At 43.2% G+C, this 20,466-nt stretch overlaps 1 protein-coding gene across 1 annotated transcript in view; it reads left to right on the top strand.

Moving 5' to 3' along the window:
• The window catches only part of asap3 (ArfGAP with SH3 domain, ankyrin repeat and PH domain 3), a 55,021-nt gene that overhangs the window by 26,189 nt on the left and 8,366 nt on the right, over positions 1 to 20,466 (top strand). The window contains exons 6-20 of the mRNA XM_055231244.1: positions 4,233 to 4,356; positions 5,639 to 5,724; positions 5,884 to 5,959; positions 8,526 to 8,612; positions 10,873 to 10,982; positions 11,929 to 11,998; positions 12,979 to 13,066; positions 13,259 to 13,307; positions 13,947 to 14,107; positions 14,728 to 14,861; positions 16,547 to 16,638; positions 17,462 to 17,642; positions 19,123 to 19,208; positions 19,604 to 19,719; positions 19,905 to 19,972. Coding sequence (XP_055087219.1) covers positions 4,233 to 4,356; positions 5,639 to 5,724; positions 5,884 to 5,959; positions 8,526 to 8,612; positions 10,873 to 10,982; positions 11,929 to 11,998; positions 12,979 to 13,066; positions 13,259 to 13,307; positions 13,947 to 14,107; positions 14,728 to 14,861; positions 16,547 to 16,638; positions 17,462 to 17,642; positions 19,123 to 19,208; positions 19,604 to 19,719; positions 19,905 to 19,972 — 1,528 coding nt within the window. The remainder of the gene's footprint in view (positions 1 to 4,232; positions 4,357 to 5,638; positions 5,725 to 5,883; positions 5,960 to 8,525; positions 8,613 to 10,872; positions 10,983 to 11,928; positions 11,999 to 12,978; positions 13,067 to 13,258; positions 13,308 to 13,946; positions 14,108 to 14,727; positions 14,862 to 16,546; positions 16,639 to 17,461; positions 17,643 to 19,122; positions 19,209 to 19,603; positions 19,720 to 19,904; positions 19,973 to 20,466) is intronic.

The raw sequence follows: 20,466 nt of genomic DNA, 5'->3' as shown, positions 1-20,466 counted from the left end.
TCCTCGGTGTGCTGATTAGGTTTAGGAAAGAGCTCATCGCGATCACTGCCGATATTCAGCAAATGTTTTATGGGTTCCTAGTCAGGCCGGACCATCGCGACTACTTGAGATTCCTGTGGCACAAGGACAATGATTTCTCTAAAGAAGTGCAAGAGTACCGTATGCGGGTGCATGTTTTCGGAAATAGCCCGTCACCAGCAGTGGCCATTTATTGCCTACGGAGAGCAATCCAGAAGGGCGAGTTAAGGTTTGGAGCGGACACAAGACACTTTGTTGAGAGGCACTTCTATGTGGACGACGGGCTGATTTCACTCCCCACAGAGTTCGCTGCAATAGACCTGCTCGAGCGCACATGTGCATCCTTGGCCGAGTCGAACCTCAAACTTCACAAAATCGCCTCAAACAGTATTTCAGTCATGCAAGCTTTCACACCAGAAGACCTGGCCAACGGCATCAAAGATTTGAGTCTAGACCATGAGATGTTACCAGCCCAGAGAAGTCTTGGCCTGTGCTGGGACATAAACACAGACTCTTTCACATTCAAGGTTGCTGTTGACGACAAACCTTACACGCGCCGCGGTGTTCTCTCTGTGATCAACAGTATCTTCGACCCCTTGGGACTAGCATCACCAGTGACAGTCAAAGGCAGACTCTTGTTACGCGAGCTGGCAAGTGGAGTCCAAGACTGGGATGCTCCCCTCCCTCAGGACAAGATGGACGCATGGGAAATATGGAAAGATCTGAGCAGTCTCAAAGTTCCACGCTGCTACGTACCAGCTTCACTTTCCAAGTCCACCTACACTGAACTCTGCGTCTTTTCGGATGCCTCCAGCTGGGCTATCGCTGCAGTAGCCTACTTAAGAACAGTCAACGGGGAGGGACATTGTGAAGTTGGATTTGTACTTGGGAAAGCAAAACTGTCACCACAACCAGAACCCACAATACCTCGCCTTGAACTTTGCGGAGCGGTTCTAGCGGTTGAGATGGCGGAACTCATCCTTGATGAACTTGATCACAAGCCAGACGCTGTCAAATTCTACTGTGATAGCAAAGTGGTTCTTGGGTACATTTGCAATGACTCCAAACGCTTCTATGTTTATGTCCATAACCGTGTTCATCGCATTCGTCAGTCCACATCTCCTGAACAGTGGCACTACGTCACATCAGAACAAAATCCAGCTGATCTAGCAACTAGATCAATTCCTGCATCTCAGCTTATGGACTCTATGTGGTTTAAAGGGCCAGACTTCCTTCACAAACCCTCTGGACTTGAGATGCACAAATCCTTTGAGTTGGTCGAGCCTGAAAAAGATACTGAAATCAGACAAGTTACCAGCTTGGCAACTCACGTTCAGAAAAACAGCCTCTCACTGGAACGCTTCCAGCGCTTTTCTACATGGAACTCTCTTGTACGTGGTGTTTCATTCCTCATTCACCAAGCTCATTCTTACTCAAGCAGTAATACATCAAGTCATACATGCAAAGGCTGGCATCAATGTGCTAAGCCGCGCACTCCAGAGGAGCTGGAAACTGCCAGAAAGCTAATTCTTCAGTCTGTTCAAAGGAGCGCCTATCCTGAAGAGTACGCTGCTCTACAAGCCAATCAAACAGTCCACAGTGCAAGCTGCCTTTTGGCTCTGGACCCCTATTTTAGTGAAGGCCTCATGAGAGTCGGAGGTCGCCTCAGAAACGCATCACTGGACTCAGCTGCCAAAAATCCAATCATTCTTCCAAACAAACATCACGTTACTCATCTCCTTGCCCAACACTATCACTCCAAAGTTATGCATCAAGGGAGACAGTTCACAGAGGGAGCACTTCGACAAGCCGGACTGTGGATAGTTGGTTGCAAGAGACTGGTATCATCTATTATCTACCATTGTGTGACATGCAGAAAACTTAGGGGGAAACTTGAAACCCAGAAAATGGCTGATCTTCCTCCTGAGAGACTCGAGACGGCCCCACCATTTTCATACGTTGGATTGGACGTCTTTGGGCCATGGACAGTCGTTACACGACGCACTCGAGGTGGTGCCGCACAAAGCAAGAGGTGGGCTATTCTTTTTACATGTATGACCACAAGAGGTGTACATATTGAAATCATTGAATCTATGGACACTTGCAGCTGCATAAATGCAATCCGCAGATTTTTCGCAATACGAGGGCCAGCAAGGCAACTGCGATCAGACAGAGGCACCAACTTTATTGCAGCAAGTGTTGAGTTGGGCATGGCACAACCAAACAAGAACCCTCCAAATATTGTCAGCTACCTCCATGCCAATGGCTGTACATGGGAGTTCAATCCCCCTCATGCCTCCCACATGGGAGGTGTATGGGAAAGAATGATAGGAGTAACGCGCAGGATCCTGGACTCCATGCTTCTGCAAAATAAACACACTCACCTGACACACGAAGTGCTTTGTACCTTAATGGCTGAGGTGTCTTCCATAATCAATGCAAGGCCCCTGGTTCCTATCTCAACAGACTCGTCCTCACCATTCTTGTTGTGCCCTGCAATGATCTTGACCCAAAAGCAACATGTTCCCTCTCCACCAGGGGACTTCTGTGGAAAAGACCTGCTCAGAAATCAGTGGAAACAGGTGCAGGCACTCGCCAACAAATTCTGGAGTCGCTGGAGAAACGAATATCTCAACACCCTTCAGTCAAGGCGCAAGTGGCACAGAACTCAACGTAACCTCCAACAAGGAGACATCGTGCTGTTGAAGCAAGCTCAAGCCCCAAGAAATGAATGGACAATGGCCATCATCACATCTGCCTTTCCTAGCAGTGACGGGAAGGTTCGTGAGGTCGAAGTGAGGACGTCACATCAAGGTGTTGCAAAGACTTATTTGCGCCCCATCTCAGACATTGTGGTTCTTTTAGAAAATGAACTGTCAGTTATAAAGCAGTAGTGGCATTAGTATGCCAGGCGGGGAGTGTTCTGCCCACAGTAAAGTTACCTTCAGAAAAAGTTCATAATAATTTTGTAATGTTAATAATTTAGTATATTATAATTCATTGGTTAATATTTCATGCTTAAGACAGCCATTTTGTTAAAAATAATTACTATATAAACTAGTTTTGGATCACTTGTGTTTTATTTTGAAGGCCTCAGGAAGTGGTCACAATGCATTATGGGTAACAGCAGCAGAACTCAGCTAGGTAAAAACGTGTTAAAATAAGACTGCTTGTTGATGTCCAGAGCTGCTCATCTTGTGTTTAAAATCTTATCTACATCTACGAAAGCAATGGCTGTAAGTTGAATGTGTATTTAGTGACTTCAATTAGTTTATAAGTTGCCCTGTTGTGGAAATTGGTTCAGCACACGTTATTAACACACATTAGACCTAGCCCATGATCTTGCTAGCTCAGGAGTACTATGTATTAGCATAGCCATGCCTATTTTCGTGCGTATTAACGACCTAATTTGCATATGAAAAGATCGCGAAAAAACGTAGTGTGACTTCTTAAAGTAGCAGTTTGTTAAGTTTGCTATTTCTTTGACACATGTACTTTATGTTATGATGTTAATGTACATTTATTTGTTTGTTTTTCCAGTTTCACTCGAGCTTTTCACACCACAATTGTAAAGAATTGTAAGCTGTCTTGAAGACCGTATTAAAGGAGCAAGACGCTCAGTTTCCTGGCTCGTGAAAACCGAGTTTGGCTTGCTGTTGATCTGCGTTCACATACACGGTGTATCCAACACGTAGTGATAACAGTACAATCTGTATTTTTCCTTTGACACATCTTTGACACATCAAATAAGTGGCTAATAAAATCCCTAAACTCCCAGTGTGTTTTTGAGGAGGGAACAACATTCTAACATGGCTGACAGCTCACAAGAGTCCATTTTGCATAATTTAGGACCTTAATATTCCAACGATATACTCCTGAATGAACAAAAAGGTTACGCTCCGCTACCTGCTTTGCACCATGGAAAATAATGTGATTGCTTTACTGTGAGTTGGGTCACTGCTCCACAGATCAGACCTGTAACTTGGTCTTGTGGTGCCTCCTGCTTGTTTTGTTGGAAGGTTCACTCCAGGCAAAGCAGTAACATCTCCATTAACACAAGTGAGTGGCGAACTTTTCTCCGGACTCTCTTTGCCGGACGCCATCATGTTGTAAAGTGACTCAAGTTGTTTTGTCAGGTTCTGCTTTAATAGCACTGTCTCCATGGATACACAGGTGTTAATGAATTGTCCCTCTTTGATTGTTTGCTTCTTCAGAGGGAAACTGGACAAGGAGAAGAAAGAGAAAAGCCGAACACTGGGGTTGATCCGCCTTGAAAGCCCTGACCAGGGGGAGGACATAGAGAGGGAGAGGAGAGGCCTCCAGCTGCAGATGTGTGAGGTCAGCCATCGTCTACTTCAGCTCTGTTTAGTTAAGGCTGAAATCAAATTATATTTGAAACAGTCAGATTTATAATGCCCAATGCATCCCCCGTCTTAAGACCCCTGAAAGAGGTGGACACTCTAGTAGTATCCAGGACTGAGCCAGGACTGAACCACATGTTACTAAATAACACCTTTAGGTGTAGGAGTTTGCAATGGAATATAGTGTACTACAAATAAAATGAGATTTTGAGATGAGCTGCGACTGATACCAAGCCTGTCTGATATTTTGGACTCTCGGTGGCAGAGGGAGCCCTTCTCGCCGCCTCTGCCCTCAGTCTTTATGACCAGCAGGAAACACAAGCACTCCTCAGAAAAGTTCCGTGTGAAAGGGGCCATTTCTTCCCGTTTCTCTTTTATTTACTCTCTTTACCAACACGAAAACATCACCAGCATGCAGCGCTAGGGCCAACTATCCCAAATAAAAATACAGAACGCAGTTTAAAGAGTTTGCACCGGTACGTTCATCCGGATGCCCTCCCATGCGTTCCCCACAGCAGCCTGTATTGACCCTCACCCTCTCCCTGTATCACCCCCTCCGTGTATCGGCCTTCACCCCCTCCCTGTATCGGCCATCACCCCCTCCCTGTATCGGCCCTCACCCTCTCCCTGTAGCACCCCTCACCCTCTCCCTGTATCACCCCTCACCCTCTCCCTGTATCAGCCCTCACCCTCTCCCTGTACCAGCCCTCTCCCTGTATCACCCCTCACCCTGTCCCTGTACCAGCCCTCTCCCTGTATCACCCCTCACCCTCTCCCTGTATCACCCCTCACCCTCTCTCTGTACCAGCCCTCACCCTCTCCCTGTACCAGCCCTCACCCTCTCCCTGTACCAGCCCTCACCCTCTCCCTGTACCAACCCTCTCCCTGTATCCCCCCTCACCCTGTCCCTGTACCAGCCCTCACCCTTTCCCTGTACCAGCCCTCTCCCTGTATCACCCGTCACCCTCTCCCTGTACCACCCCTCACCCTCTCTCTGTATCTGTAAATTTCTATATATATTTTTTTCCTATTGGCTGTAACACACAGGTTTCACTCTCTAATAGTATATTTAATATTATTTTGAAGCATGTGCATTTTAAACATTTTGGCATAATAACAGAACCAGTTTGGGAACCCCCCTCTCTACTGTATTTTACTTTTATTATTCAACTTAAGTATCTTTAGTACATCTAATTAGTTTATTGGTTGGGTTTTCAGTAGAAGCTCTTGAACATGTGCTTTCTCTACATATCCAACAGTATCTCCTGAAGATCCAGGAGCTGAAGGTGCGCCAGGGCCCAGACCTCCTCCAGAGCCTCATCAAGTACTTCCAGGCACAGCTCAGGTCAGTCCTGGTCCACAGCCCCCTCAGAGAATGCACGCTGGGCTTATGTGGTGTGTGTACATATTGTTCTTCATGTTCTGCTCTGTGTGAGGTAGACCAGGGAATGAGTGTGCCTCATGTTGAGATGATTCATGACTCACCAACCCTCTTTTTCTCTAGTTTCTTTCAGGATGGACTGAAAGCTGCAGAAAATCTATCTCCATTCATCGAGAAGCTAGCCACCTCCATTCACAAGGTAAGCACACTCTGAAAGATGTGTGAATGTTTGTGTGAAGACTTTATGTGCGCACCTATTACACAGAACTCCACAGTTAAAATACACTCTATGGGCAAAAACAAAGTTGCCACCTTGATTTAACTAAGCAAATAGGTTGATGTTGCTGCAGTTGGTCAGGTCTAGTGTTCAGCAACAGTATGTGCTCAAGAATGAGGTCATCTGACTGTCTGAATATACTGAATAACCAGGTTATTCCATCCATTATTATTATTATTCCATGGATTTTTTCTTCACTGATGGCACGGGCATATTCCAAGATGACAATGCCAGGATTCATCGGGCTCAAATTGTGGAAGTGTGGTTCGGGGAGCATGAGACATCATTTTCACACATGGATTGTCCACCACAGAGTCCAGACCTTAACCCCATTGAGAATCTTTGGGATGTGCTGGGGAAGGGTTTGTGCAGTGGTCAGACTCTACCGTCATCAATGAAACATCTTGGTGAAAAGTGAATGCAACACTGGATGGAAATATATCTTGCGCAGAAGCTTATTGAAACAATGCCACAGCGAATGCATGCTGTAATGAAAGCTAAAGGCTGAACAACTTTATATTATGTTTTTATCCCGTGCAGAGCCTTCACACTCAGTGTTGAAGTCTCTCTAGACTCTAGTGTTAGCATTAGCCACAATCTGCCTCCACTCACAACTGAGGAAAAATCAGATGCAATAATTATAATAATAATAGATCATATCACGGTATTCATCCATTCTTAGTATCACATTTTAGAATCTGAAAACCAACAAAACATGTCTGGTAATAGTTAAAGACTATAGGCTGTGCTCTCCATAGTTTTACTTCTGCCTCTCTCTGCCTGTCCCTCTGTCCCTCTGCCCCTCTCTGTCCCTCCCTCTCCCTCCCTCTTGACACAGAGGAGGTGTTTTAGAGAGAGAGCGCTGTGTCAGTGGTGAGTACAGTCTGTAGTATTCTATCTCATGTTATGTCATGGTGTATTGTGCAAACAGATGCTAGTGTCATACAAACATGGTATTATGAAAACACACACATGCCGACCGCACCCATATCAGTCATGTACACTACGGTCCCCACCAAGCCCTGCGCAAAAACTCTTGAGATGTGTCCCCTGCTCCTGAGGAGATGGGTGAAATGCAGGGGACACATTTCCCTACGAGGGCAATACCGTGTACCTCACAGGGCTGTAGGGCTTTGAACAACCAAAATTTGTATTAGCTAACTAATCATTTTATTGAGATTATAAGGATTTATATGGGACAACAGCAGCGAGTGAGATATTTGACATTTTTTGGTATTTATCTGTAAAAAAGCAAATTAAACTGTCTTTATATAAATACATTGTTTCTGAGTATTCCCAGTGCATAACGTGGCCCGTCCCAGTGCATAATGTGGTCCATCCCAGTGCATAATGTGGTTGTGGTCTGATAAGACTCTGCTTCTTGTGTTTAGTTCTGGAGAATGTCCCCGCTGCTCCTTTCTTGCATGAATGTCATACATTTATATTGCATTGCATTTTTTGTCCTTGTAAAAAGCTTTTGTAGTGGTTTAATTCTTGTCATATTTATTGATAGCCCCCTAGATGAGTATACAGCATTGTTGTGCTTGTGCTGCCCTCTGCTGGTATCTTGTGATTTATTCGCTGAGTCTTTGACCTGTTGACTGCCTTTATTTATGATCCAGTTGAAGTGTCGATGTTGTTCTGGTGCTTGTAGCGTGTATTTCTCCTCCTCTTCCCCGTCAGTGTCGTCATGATGAGAGTGGCCCATTTGAATAATTCATGTTCTTATGACAGAAAACACATGTGCCGTGGGCTGTTCAGAGTATGGCGCGTGTGGGTTTATTTCCTTTTTGGCTTTTTTTTGTCCCAGTGTGCTGCTTATAGTGTGTTGGTTTGAGATGTTATACTGAATGAGGATAGGAAAGCCATTATTGTATTAACAATTTGTTTATATTTATAAGTGTTTGCAGAACTTTGTGACACTGTGAGAAGTGTCATCTAGCGCTGTTTAGTCAATTAATCGGACAATGATGTCTTAGTCAATCAGATTTTTGTTTTAGTCGACTATAACTTTATTTAGATGATAAGGATTTATGTGGGACAACAGCAGATGGAGACGTGAGTGGGTGAGTGAAGTAGTTGAAGGTTTGGTATTTTTTGGTATTTATATGTAAAAAGGCAGATTGAACTTGGAATCATGAGTTTAATCTGTCTTTATATAAATAATTGTTTCCTAGTAGCTTTTTCTCCATGAATAGTGTGTTTTGCATATACTCTCATGCAGGTGTCGTCTTGAGAGTGCAGTTTTAGCTTGAGATATGGGTAGAGATCTGTCTTGTATTTGAGAGTTTTGCCTTGCCCCTTTTTAGTTGACTAATCCATCGGTAGGACTTTAGAATTTCTATAGTTGACTACAGCCCTAGTGTCATGGTTGCAGGCTGACGGTGTAGGACAAACCACAAACAGTCCTGTGGATGCAACACATTTTGCTGAAGACACATGTTTCTGACTCCCTTTGAATCCTGTGTTACCATTGTGCTGTGTGCAGGTCCGACAGGAGCAGGATGAGGAGGTGAAGAAGCTGACCGAGCTCAGGGACTCTCTGAGGCTGCTCCTGCAGGTGGACGGGAAGGAGGTACTGTTCTGCACTCACCCCAAGATTTAAAGAAATGTACTGCAATGGAGTGCTGTCAGTGCAAAGGAATGGACTCAATACTTGATACTGATACCACAGTGATAATAAGAACACTTTTTTTTTTTTAATTCATATTATTTCACAGCACTTCCTTCTATATTCCCATGTGTGTTATATAACTGTGTACTCCCTCAGTGTCCAGTAGGTTCATAGTGGTCCATGGGTGTATACTAGTCTGTGTTTTATACTTGGTCTGATAAACCGGTAGCTCATTCCAAAGCTGTTCAGGAAGGCAAGGCAAGTTTATTTGTATAGAACAATTCGTACACAAGGTAATTCAAAGTGCTTTACAGAATAAGAAAGACAATAAAATCACACAAATCAAAACATAAATAATCACAAATAATCATCATAAAATTACCATTAAAAGAGAAGAGTGCAGAATAAAAACCTTTCAGTCATATGCACAGCTAAACAGAACCGTTTTGAGCCTGGATTTAAACATTGTCAAAGTAGAGGCCTGTCTCACATCTTCAGGAAGACTGTTCCAGGTTTTAGCTGCATAAAACGCTGACTCTCCATGTTTAGTCCTGACTCTGGGCACCCGCAGGAGGCCGGTCCCTGAAGTCCTCAGAGTGCGAGATGGTTCATATGGCACCAACATGTTTCCTGTTGTTTGATTTTCCTGTTTGTTTTTGTGTGTAGGCAGCACGGTGGCTGAGTGGCAACACTCATGTCTCACAGCAATTCCTCGATCCCCGGGTCGCCCAGGCCTTTCTGTGTGGAGTTTTGCATGTTTCTCCCCGTGTCTGGATGGGTTTCCTCTGGGTACTCCGGTTTCCCCCATCAACCAAAACATGAACGCCCTTCGAGACAACTGTTGTTGTGATTTTGGGCGTTACAAAAATAAAATTAATTGAAATTGAATAGATATACTTTGGACCTAGGCCATGGAGAGACTTATACACAAGCAGAGCTGCTTTAAAATCTATTCTTTGAGCTACAGGAAGCCAGTGCAGAGACCTGAGCACAGGACTTATGTGCTCGTACTTCCTGGTTCTAGTCAGGACCCGAGCAGCAGCGTTCTGGATGTATTGCAGCTGTGTTAAGGCTCGTTTGGAGAGGCCAGTGAGCAGGCCGTTACAGTAGTCTAACCTACTGGAGACAAATGCATGGATAAGTCTCTCTAAGTCTGGCTTTGACAGTATACCTTTGAGTTTTGCAATGTTTTTAAGGTGGTAAAAAGCTGCCGATGTTATTGATTTGATGTGGCTGTTAAAGTTCAAGTCTGAGTCCATTACTACCCCTAGATTTCTAGCCTGATTTGAAGGTTTTAGAGAGAGAGACTGGAGGTTACTGCTGACACTTTCTCTATGTTTCTGTTGGCCAAAGATGATGACTTCAGTCTTGTCTGAGTTTAGCAGAAGAAAGTTGTTTTGCATCCACACACTGATCTGTTGGATGCAGTGGCAGAGTGAATCCACTGGTCCATATTCACCTGCTGCCAGTGAGACATAGATCTGAGTGTCATCTGCGTAGTTGTGTTAAGACACATTATTGCTGCATATTAACTGGCCTAACGGCAGCATGTAGAAATTGGGACTACGGATGAAAATTTGCCTGCATGGCTAACTCTGGCCCTTTTACATGCTGTACTAACACATGTTGATCAATGTGCACTGTCCCATATTTAATAAATAAACAATAAAATAATAAACATAAACATAACAGCAGGGGTCCCAGGATGAACCCTGGGGCACCCCACAGGTCAGGGACATTTTATCTGATATACATTTTCCAATTTCAACAAAGTACTCCCTGTTTTCTAAATAGGACTTGAACCAGTTTAGTGCCGTACCAGAGATGCCCACCCAGTCCCCTAGTCTCTGTAAGAGGATCCCATGATCAACAGTGTCGAAGGCAGCACTCAGATCTAACAGGGTCATCATCATCATGCATCAGTGTTCAGGCGGATGTCATTTGCCACCTTGATAAGAGCAGTCTCAGTGCTGTGGTGGGGTCTAAAACCTAATGGAAGACATCAAAGGAGTTGTTTCATTTCGAGAAAGTTAATAAGCTGTTGGTAAACAACTTTTTCGAGGACTCTGCCTAAAATGGCAGATTGAGATCGGTCGATAATTGTTCAACATTGTGGAATGGTTCATTTCTTCTTTTCTTTTTTTCTAAATTTTTATCAAGTATGATCTCAAACTGGAGCTATACAGGTTACAGTCCGATTACATTTTACCCTTGTTTTCAGGAGTACCTCAACAGAAAGAACTCGGGGAATGGCTACAGCATCCACCAGCCTCAGGGCAACAAGAACTACGGCACTGAGAAATCCGGCTTCCTGCTCAAGAAGAGCGATGGGTAAGCTGTTTCGTTCTCTTGTACACAAGTGTTACCTGGCTGTTTTGGTTTTATTTTCAGACTACATTTTTATTGTGCAGTAATTCATGTTTTAAAGGTAGTGATGCTTACAATGTTTTGTTGCATTGAAACTTTTGAGATAATACAATACAATTCTTTTTAGTGGTTATATTTAATCTTATCTCACATTAAAACTTGTGGAGGTGAAATCATCTCTGGCTCTGCCTCCAAAGAGGTAACTCCTCTCCCCACGCTCTCTCCTTCTCTCTTACCCTCTTGTCCTCTCCTCCTCCTCCTCTCTCCTCTGTTCCTCCTCTCTCTCTTCCTCTTTTTCCTCACCTCTCCTTTCTTTTCCTTTTGTTCTCTTTCTCCTCCTCTATTTCTGCTCTTCCTCCTTCTCTCTTCCCTCTCCTCATCCTCTCTAACACCTCTATTCCTCTTTTCCTATCTCATACTTAAACGTACAATATTGTGAGTGTGTCTTTTCCAGCTCAAAATGTATTGTGAATGGTCCAACTATAAACAATAGACCCTTCTCTTGCCACAAAGCTGGAAGCTGCACAGATTAAGTTTATTTTCCACCTCCAAATGCACGTGAAGGCCCCGCTTACAGATGAAGCGTGCACACAGTGTTGTATATGGCAGATGTAGAAGAATGTCTTGCCAAGTGCTTTCTCTGATTGTAATGAAGAGCAGCTGGAGCCTAACTCGAGGAGAGGGCTGCAGCACAGGCTTACACACAGGCTTACACACACATGCATGCACACACATACACGCGCACACACACAGAGGTTAGATTTAACTGATATTGGGAACATCAGAAAGAAAAAACGTCCCTGTAGCGATACCGGATTAGGCTGAGGTGGTCACTGTGAAACAAAGCATTAAAGCAGTATAGCGATGTTTTGAATAAAAGATCTCAAAGCACATGTTTGTTTTTGTGCAGGATCCGTAAAGTCTGGCAGAAGAGGAAGTGTGGGGTGAAGTTTGGCTGTCTGACCATTTCCCATAGCACGGTGAGAACAATGAGCAGGAACACTGAGCTCGTAAAGGCTCGGGACACTGAGGGCATTCTGAACAGTCTGAGAAGACTGCAAGGAGTTTAAAGACAACCATTATGACTGACTTTTGGAATCAAGTCGTCATTCTTACTTCTGTACAGTCTCCATCCCTCTTCATAGACCTATGCATCTTGCAATGCTTTATCATAATAATAATAATAATAATAATACCAATCACCTCGAAAAAAAAACACATTTATACTAGGCAAGGTGGGTGAAGTGTCTTGCCCATGGACACGATGACCAGGCCTTGCCTTGCTTATCTTCCGAAACCCGCTGAGAATTGGGCCTCGACGAGAAGGTATGGCGAGTGCGCAGTGGCACTACAGTGGCAATAGAGCTGTACAGGGGAGCAGTACTATCAAACATCCAGTGCTAGAGATACAACTCAAACAAAACAATAAACACAAAGTGAAGAAAACCAGTTTTACCGTAACAATATTTACCAAAATACAAATGCTGTAAAATAATTGCTGGCAGCAAGTACTGGAGGCTACAGTTGTTAGCACTGCTGTTCAGCCACACAGCCCCTTCTCAGTGCCAGCGCTCTATTGTCCTGGGACAGTGTGAGCAGCTGTCAGGCCTGTACAGAGGGTTTGGGTCAACTGCTGTTACCCAGATGGAAAATGGAGCTAGTGATTCAATTAAAAAGATACAAACTTCCTCATTTACTATAAGAACTTATTCCCAAGCCAAAACTGTATTGTGTTCTGCCTTTATATTTCTGCACAATATTATTATAATTTTTAGGTCCTATATTACACAAAACACAAGTCCAGGTCTATCATTATAACATAGATCAGATAGATAGCATCATATGAGTGTTTTAAAAATATACAGTACACTTTTTTTACATTTTAGTGACGCATATCCCTCTTGCTAATTCAACAGCTTTTGATTCTTTTACAATAATGTGATTAATATGTGTCCTTCAGATAAACCGACCTCCAGCGAAGTTGAACCTGCTGACCTGTCAGGTGCGACCCAACCTTGACGACAGGAGGACCTTCGACCTGGTCACTCGTATGTTCCACCTCTTTCTCCTTCAGATCCAAACGCACTCTCCATCTCTCCTCTGACTCGCCTTACTCTCCATCTCGCTTCTGACCCTCCACACTCTCCCTCTGACCTTCCTCACTGTCCCTGTGACCTCGTCTGTGACCGCTGACCTCAGTGTGTTCTTGCTGTAACTCTGTAACTGTGTGTTTGTTTCAGATAATCGCACATACCACTTCCAGGCTGAGGATGAGCAGGAGTGTAACATGTGAGTGTTTTTTAATTATGTGTCATTTTTATGAAATTTGTGTTGAATAAATACTTAACACAAATATTATAATAAAGGTGCAATATGTACATTTTCAGCTTTTTATTGTTTAAAAAACAACAACAACTACCTTACCTCTCCATAGAACTGACTTGTAACTTGTCCTGGTGGCATCTCTATGGAGTCAAACAGGTTCATTGTGGGGCTGCACAATACATAGCAAACGTATCAATATCGCAATACTGGCTGATGCAATAATCAATATTGCAGCAAAATAACTATATCACGATTACACTGTTACTGTTAGACTGTTTTCTAAATATGTGAGATAAAGCGGTTTGCTCTTAGTCGAGCTTTATTCTGTGTGAGAGTCAGTGATTTCTGTTTGTACGTGATCAGCTTGTTTTATAATCCAGAGGTCTACAGCCAATCCAATGTCAGTAACAACGTGTGGTTTGGAGCAGAGTTCAGACTTTTGAGGATTTTTTTTTGGTATCGCTACTTGATATTTGCACATACTCAAAATGAAGTATTCGTACTTGTATTGGGGAGATGGTATTGGTGCGTCCCTAAAGCGTCTCACATGCATGTGTGTTTGCTGGTCCCATAATCCTCTCTCTTGTGTAACCATATGTGCAGCTGGATGTGGGTGCTGCAGAACAGTAAAGAGGAGGCTCTGAACACAGCTCTGGGGGGAGAGCAGCTCCAGAGGGGCGGCCTACACGAGTTATCCCGCTCCATCATCACCGAGCTCAGGCACATGCCCGGCAATGACGCCTGCGCTGACTGTGGCGCTCCAGGTGCGACTGTTAGCATGTTAGCAGTGTGAGCTACATGTGTTCAGACTGGCATTTGAACATGATCATAAAAACAAGTGAACACATTTTTATGTAAAGTATGAAAAATGTTCATCAGTAATCTTCTTCTGAAACAAATAAACAAACAGTGCTATTGTCTGCTGATTGTGTACTCTGCAGCTTTTCTGGTAGGCTTCCACCACCTGCTCGTCTCCACTGAATGTTCCACAATATGGGATTAAACTTGTCTATCTCACATTTATTTGAGTGCAAGTGTACAACATATTTTCTTACTGTTACTGTGCTCTCTACAAATTTCACCTGTAATTTGATATTGAGGCTTGTCTCCATGGAGCTGGATTTAATGCCATACTACAGAACATTCTTTGCAAAGCTATACCAGAAATGCTGTATAGCATCTTTAACGACAACTGCAAATCTAGAGACATTTTATTAACTGCTCTGTATTTACGATCCAGTACAGGTACTATTTGACGTGCACGCCTTTCGTCACACCTCATTCACAGTCCTGGATGTTTACAGAAAAGGGCTTGAATTTAAAGTGTTTAGATAAATGTTCTCGTGTGTCATACGAACTGACCCTGTCCCTCTGTGTCCTGTAGAGCCCACATGGCTGTCCACTAACCTGGGCATCCTGACGTGCATCGAGTGCTCTGGGATCCACAGGGAGCTGGGCGTGCACTACTCCAGGATCCAGTCACTCACACTGGACTTCCTCAGCACCTCTGAGCTGCTGGTACGGCCCTCTTGTCACTCCTGTCACTCCTGTCACCCATCACTCCTGTCACCTCTGTCACCCCTCTCACTCCTGTCACTCCTGTCACCCCTCACCCATCACCTCTGTCACCCCCTCACTATTGTCACTCCTGTCACCCGTCACTCCAGTCACCCCTGTCACCCGTCACCCCTGTCACTCCTGTCACCCATCACCCCTGCCACCTCTGTCACTCCTGTCACCCATCACCCCTGCCACCCCTGTCACTCCTGTCACCCCTGTCACTTCTGTCACTCCTGTCATTCCTGTAATGAATCCAGTGCATTTTGTTTCATTCCCACTTAATTCACTGGATTATTTGACTGCATTCTCAAAGCTCAAAATGCTTCACTTCACCTTGTGATGTCATTAAGTGGTAGTTTAAAGGTTTTTTATTCTCAGTTAACCCTATTGTGGAGGATGCTATCATCGTCAATAGAGAGGTGTGGACTTTCCATTACCATAACTCCGCAACCAATTATGCTCTGATGTAAATTCAAATGGCATCTCAAAGCAGAGGCATAGGGCTCTTTAAATATTTTACTGTCATTACGGTAATCTGTTTATGTTGTCACTTGAAGATGACCAATCAGAGCGCAGGTGCCATGGGGATTTCCCGAGTCAGTCATTCGATGCCTCAAAGGAAAAATACAGATGGATATGTAAAATAGAGGTAATTGTGTGAAATGCAGTACATTCTGATATTTCCTTTAACATGATTTTTATGGCTAAAAAAGTATAAAAGTCTATGCGAGCTATACTGGTCTATAATGTGCTCGGTCCTTAAAGAGTTAAACTGTTTTACTGTTCAGTACTCTAGAATAACCTTACGTTATTGCTTTTATTTTCGGTATAATAGTTATTTTGTACCTTTTTGTACAGTTGAGTCAATTGTCAGTAGAATGTCTCTAGTATCTGCTGATGCACCGAGCAGTGAAGCAGTTTAAATGAGGCCAACACAATAGCTGTAACTTCACAGTTAGACAAATGCTTCTGAAATGATCCAAATGATTCCAGTGAAGGTGTAATGGAGTTTAAAAACACAGTGGAGCACTTCCTGTATTATCACTTAATGACATCACAAGGTGGAACAGAATGTTTTCAGTTTGAATGTGCGAATGCCACAAAAAAAAACCTCAGCGGTATAGTCAAAATTAGACCTAGCAGACATTTCATCAGCCATAGACTTTGGACTCTTAATAGCACATTATTATATCTTGTACTTTTTATACAGTGGCTGTCATTACACACTCAAACTGTTACCAGATTTGCTGACTTGCAAGATGAGTTAAAATAACATTTAAGCTGCAAAATCATCTGAATGTAGTGGTTTTCATGTCAGTTCATCTAATCTGAAGGGTCCAGATAATCAGATAATAATTTGATTTTAATGTCATGTAACCGCAGCCAGTGTCACTTTGTTTATGGACAATGTGACTTGAGTTTTGTAAGATGTTTTGTAGCATGCTAGAAGGCAAATTGTCTTTATTTGAATCCTACTTGTTTCCATTTATTTCCATTGCATCTGGCCTCAGTTGTAACTCTGTCATCTGTTGTCTGGGTGTAATAATGTTGTATAATTCTTAATGTCACGTGAATCCTGCTCATATGAAGCTCATTACTGGCTCTGTCCTAATCAAATGTGTTTCATGTTTGTGTGCTTGTAGCTGGCCGTCAGTATTGGCAACACGCGCTTCAACGACATCATGGAGGCGGGGCTTCCCAGTGATTCGGTCAAACCTCTGCCAAACAGCGACATGTGAGAGGCATTTGCCTTTTTCTACAATAGTACATTTTGTTTTACACATTTGAACAGAGGATTTTGGAAAGTTGGATAAGTTACATGTTATAATTTGTCCAGAGGTTTAAGTATGTCTGTAATTCCTCAGTCGTCCAGGTCTGATCCATGGCAAAATACAAAGTTTAAATCTGTCAACTGGACAAATCGTTAGTCCCATTATTCTTAGTCCTTCACGATGAGAGTAAATCTGTATGATTGCAGACTGTCATAACCCGGGTTATGACCCGGGTTATGACAGTCTGCAGTTATACAATCATGACAGAAATAGCAGAAATAAGACTTATAAGACTGGCACATGGATCACATCAAAACTGGAGCGAAACTGGGACTAACCTTTGGTGTATATCTGGACTGGGCAACAACAGCTGCATACGTTAAAGTGGGACTTAACACCAATTCTTCCCACAACCACATTTCAGTTTGAGCTGCTAAACTGGGCAGAAGGGGCAGATATCCACATTTCAAACTCGAACCCCTGTAGCCACTTAGATTTAGACATTTTTTGTTATGTTACGCTATTTTTTTTGTCCAAAAATGGCATAATATATGCCCTTTAAGCCATTTAGTCATTTACTGTGTTTAAGCACAGAGCACTGTCTCCGAGTGAATGGAGAAATAGGTGGAAGTGGCCAACAGCTGCAAGCACATTCAGGTTATATATTATGGTTTATGATCTGATTTATGTTCTAATAATGCAGTAGACAGTCTTTAAGGTAACTGTCTGTATGTTGTGACTCATTTAATGAACTAGATTAGACTAACTTGTTTGTGGTGACCACAGGAATGCCAGGAAGGAGTACATCGTGTCGAAGTATGCAGAGCGGCGGTACGTAGTGAGGAGAGAAGAGGCGGACCCGGGCAGGCTGTATGATGCGGTCAGGAGTCGTGACCTTTGCTCCCTGCTGCAGCTGTACGCTGAGGGGGCTGACCTGGTCAAGCCCCTGTCCACCCCCGACATAGCGGTCAGTGCACTCCCTTCACCACAGGGTCACATACAGCTGAGACACTTTCAGTCCTTTCAAGAACAGTCATGCTTTTCTGAGCGAATAGTCCCATAGTGCAATAATGTTGAAGCAAACAAATCCTCTGCCCTCAGTTCATTTCTGCTGATGGAGAAAAAGTTGAACTTTGTACCAGTTTTGTTTCATCAAAACAGTCCGCTTACACGTAGAATTCGATGATGTCATCATTTCAGATGGAAGCCACACGTCTTTATAACAATGGGAGAGTTTTACAAGAATTATCCAGACTTGTCATTCATAAAAGTTGAGCGTTATTTTTTGTTTGGAATTGGCTCCACCTGATTGCCATATTAATCTGAGAGGTTAGTAGTATATTTTTTGGCTGCTCTACCCTTGTCTGATGAATCTGATGGCTTAAAGTCCTTTCAACTCAAAACAATCACATCTTTGGTGTTGAATAACGACACCACTTACTCAACACTGGCACTTGTGAAAAGTATTTCCCCTTCGAGTTTCTGCTGACAGAGCAGATGTTTGTGCCAGTTTTACTTTTTATTAGAAAGACCCAGTGATTACAGAGATGACAAAACCAAAACATCACAATTTGTGAGTGAAAAGGCAAATTCTGCCATAGAAAAGTAACCTTGTCCCCAACAGTTGTAAGCTGTGGGCACTTTAGAAGGCTGTGATGTAAAGCTAGACCGTGAGTTAAGGGTTCTAGTCTAACTCGCAGAAATATTCTCTTGCCTTGCTCTATTGTTGTGTGTCCCTCTGCTGTGTGCTGGTTTATTGTGTCAGCTTGAGCTCACAGATGTCCCCCTAGAACACAAGTCTAATGCTATCACAATTCATTACAGTGTTCCCTCGTGTATCGCGTGCGTCACGTTCCAAAAATAACCCACAATAGGCGAAATCCGTGAAGTAGTCAGCTTTATTTTTTACATTTACTATATATGTTTTAAGGCTGGAAAAACCCTCGCCACACATTTTATACACTTTTCTTAGACAGGCATCAACATTTTCTTCATTTTCACATTTCTCTCTTGTTTAATTCATTAATAGTGACTCTCGTGTATTTCACAGTTCCTCTGACCATGCCTCTTTGTCCTGGTGCTGCTCCACTGTAGTGTCGATCCAACATTTATGTAAATTTGTCTGAACACATTCTGTTTGTGCGGGAGACACAGCATGGAGGAGATTGATTGACGGTGGTCTGCAGTCCCTTAGCCAATCAGGACGCAGAACACAATGCACATTCATACACTGTAAAAAAGCATGCAGAATTGCACTGGAAAAATCTGCGAAACAGCGAGACCACCAAAGGTGAACCGCGATATAGCGACGGACCACGTAATATATTTATAATGCTTTTAGGAGATATTTCAGCCCTAACTCACTGATCAACACTCCAACAAAGTGATTATTATCAGGACAGTCTGTATTCATAACTGAGACTTTGTTTCTGTGGCTCGTGTTTCAGAAGCTGAAGGAGACAGCCTTGCATCTGGCTGTGCGTTTGGAGGAGAAGAGCTCCCTGGCTCTGGTGGACTTCCTCTGTCAGAACAGGTCAGGACTGAAACACACTCTGGACTGGACTCTCATCTGTCTCTGCTTTTTCTGTGTAAAGTGTAGGAGATTTTTAGGACTTGAATATTTTACTAACCAACGATGATTGTTTTGTTTTTGCTGAAGTGTCCTTTCCGTAAGTTAGGGCTGCAAGAGTAATTTCAATCACATCGAAATCCTGTCATACTCTGTGTAAAAGCTGCTCACGTAATTCTCTCGGATGTGTTTAAAATGTGTCTTATCCCTACCACAATGCCCAGAGAACTTTCTAATAAACCCACACTAACATTGTAAATAAGATTAGTTCTTAATGTTTGGCCTTGTAAAATAAATAATAAAACAAGCAAATAAATGAATGTACTCACAGTCCTTTACCTTTTGTGTCGCACTTGCAGTAACTGTGTGGAGAAGAGGACGAACGAGGGGAACACCGCTCTGCACTACAGCGTCTTGTATCACAAACCAGAGTCACTCAAGTTACTGCTCAAGGCTAAGGCTGCCCTGCACACAGGTACTTCTGGAGGATATCACATAAAGTCATCCACTACTGCAATACTGAGTCTGACAAGGGGTGTGTTATAGATTATTCCTATTGTTGGATGTACTATAGCAGACACAAGCACAGTATGTCTCCTTTAAACGTGTGTAACCACAGTGCTTATAGTCTCGTAGTGCTCATAGTCTCTCTGTCCACAGTGAACGCAGTGGGGGAGACTGCTCTGGACATGGCCCGCAGGCTGCAGCGCACACACTGTATAGAACTGGTGAGATCTGAGCTTCTGTTCTCACACTACATCACACAGAAAAGAGTGCACATGCGTGCATTGACACTGCACCAGAGTCTGTTGAGCGCCTCCTCTTTCCATCACAGGGCTTTGTTTCATGCTCACAATGTAAACAGAAAAACACTTTAAAACACTTAAAGTTCTTCAGACAAATAGAAATATGGAATTTGAAATATTGGGTACATATCCTGTTGATGGTTTGGCCTTAGGTACTATGTTCTCTTCACATGATATTTGTTTTTTATTCCATATTGTCACCAATATGAGTGAGGAGCAGACTAGGTAACCTGCTCAGATGATCCTTTTCTGTGACTTTGAGTGGATTCCTTCTGTGCACTGACTCTATTGTCCAGTCTGCATTACCCAGAGAAGAAGGGAAACCTTTGGACCAAGGGCTGTACAGCTTCTTTATATGAGATAATATTAGCAGTTGCAGTAGAGTGCCCCCTAGTGCTCATCATGCAGCTATGCGC

This window comes from Periophthalmus magnuspinnatus, chromosome 22 (assembly GCF_009829125.3).
Source record: "Periophthalmus magnuspinnatus isolate fPerMag1 chromosome 22, fPerMag1.2.pri, whole genome shotgun sequence".
Taxonomy (NCBI): Eukaryota; Metazoa; Chordata; class Actinopteri; order Gobiiformes; family Gobiidae; genus Periophthalmus; species Periophthalmus magnuspinnatus.
Note: the sequence above shows the minus strand (reverse complement) of the source record. Positions and strands in the feature narration are given on the sequence as shown.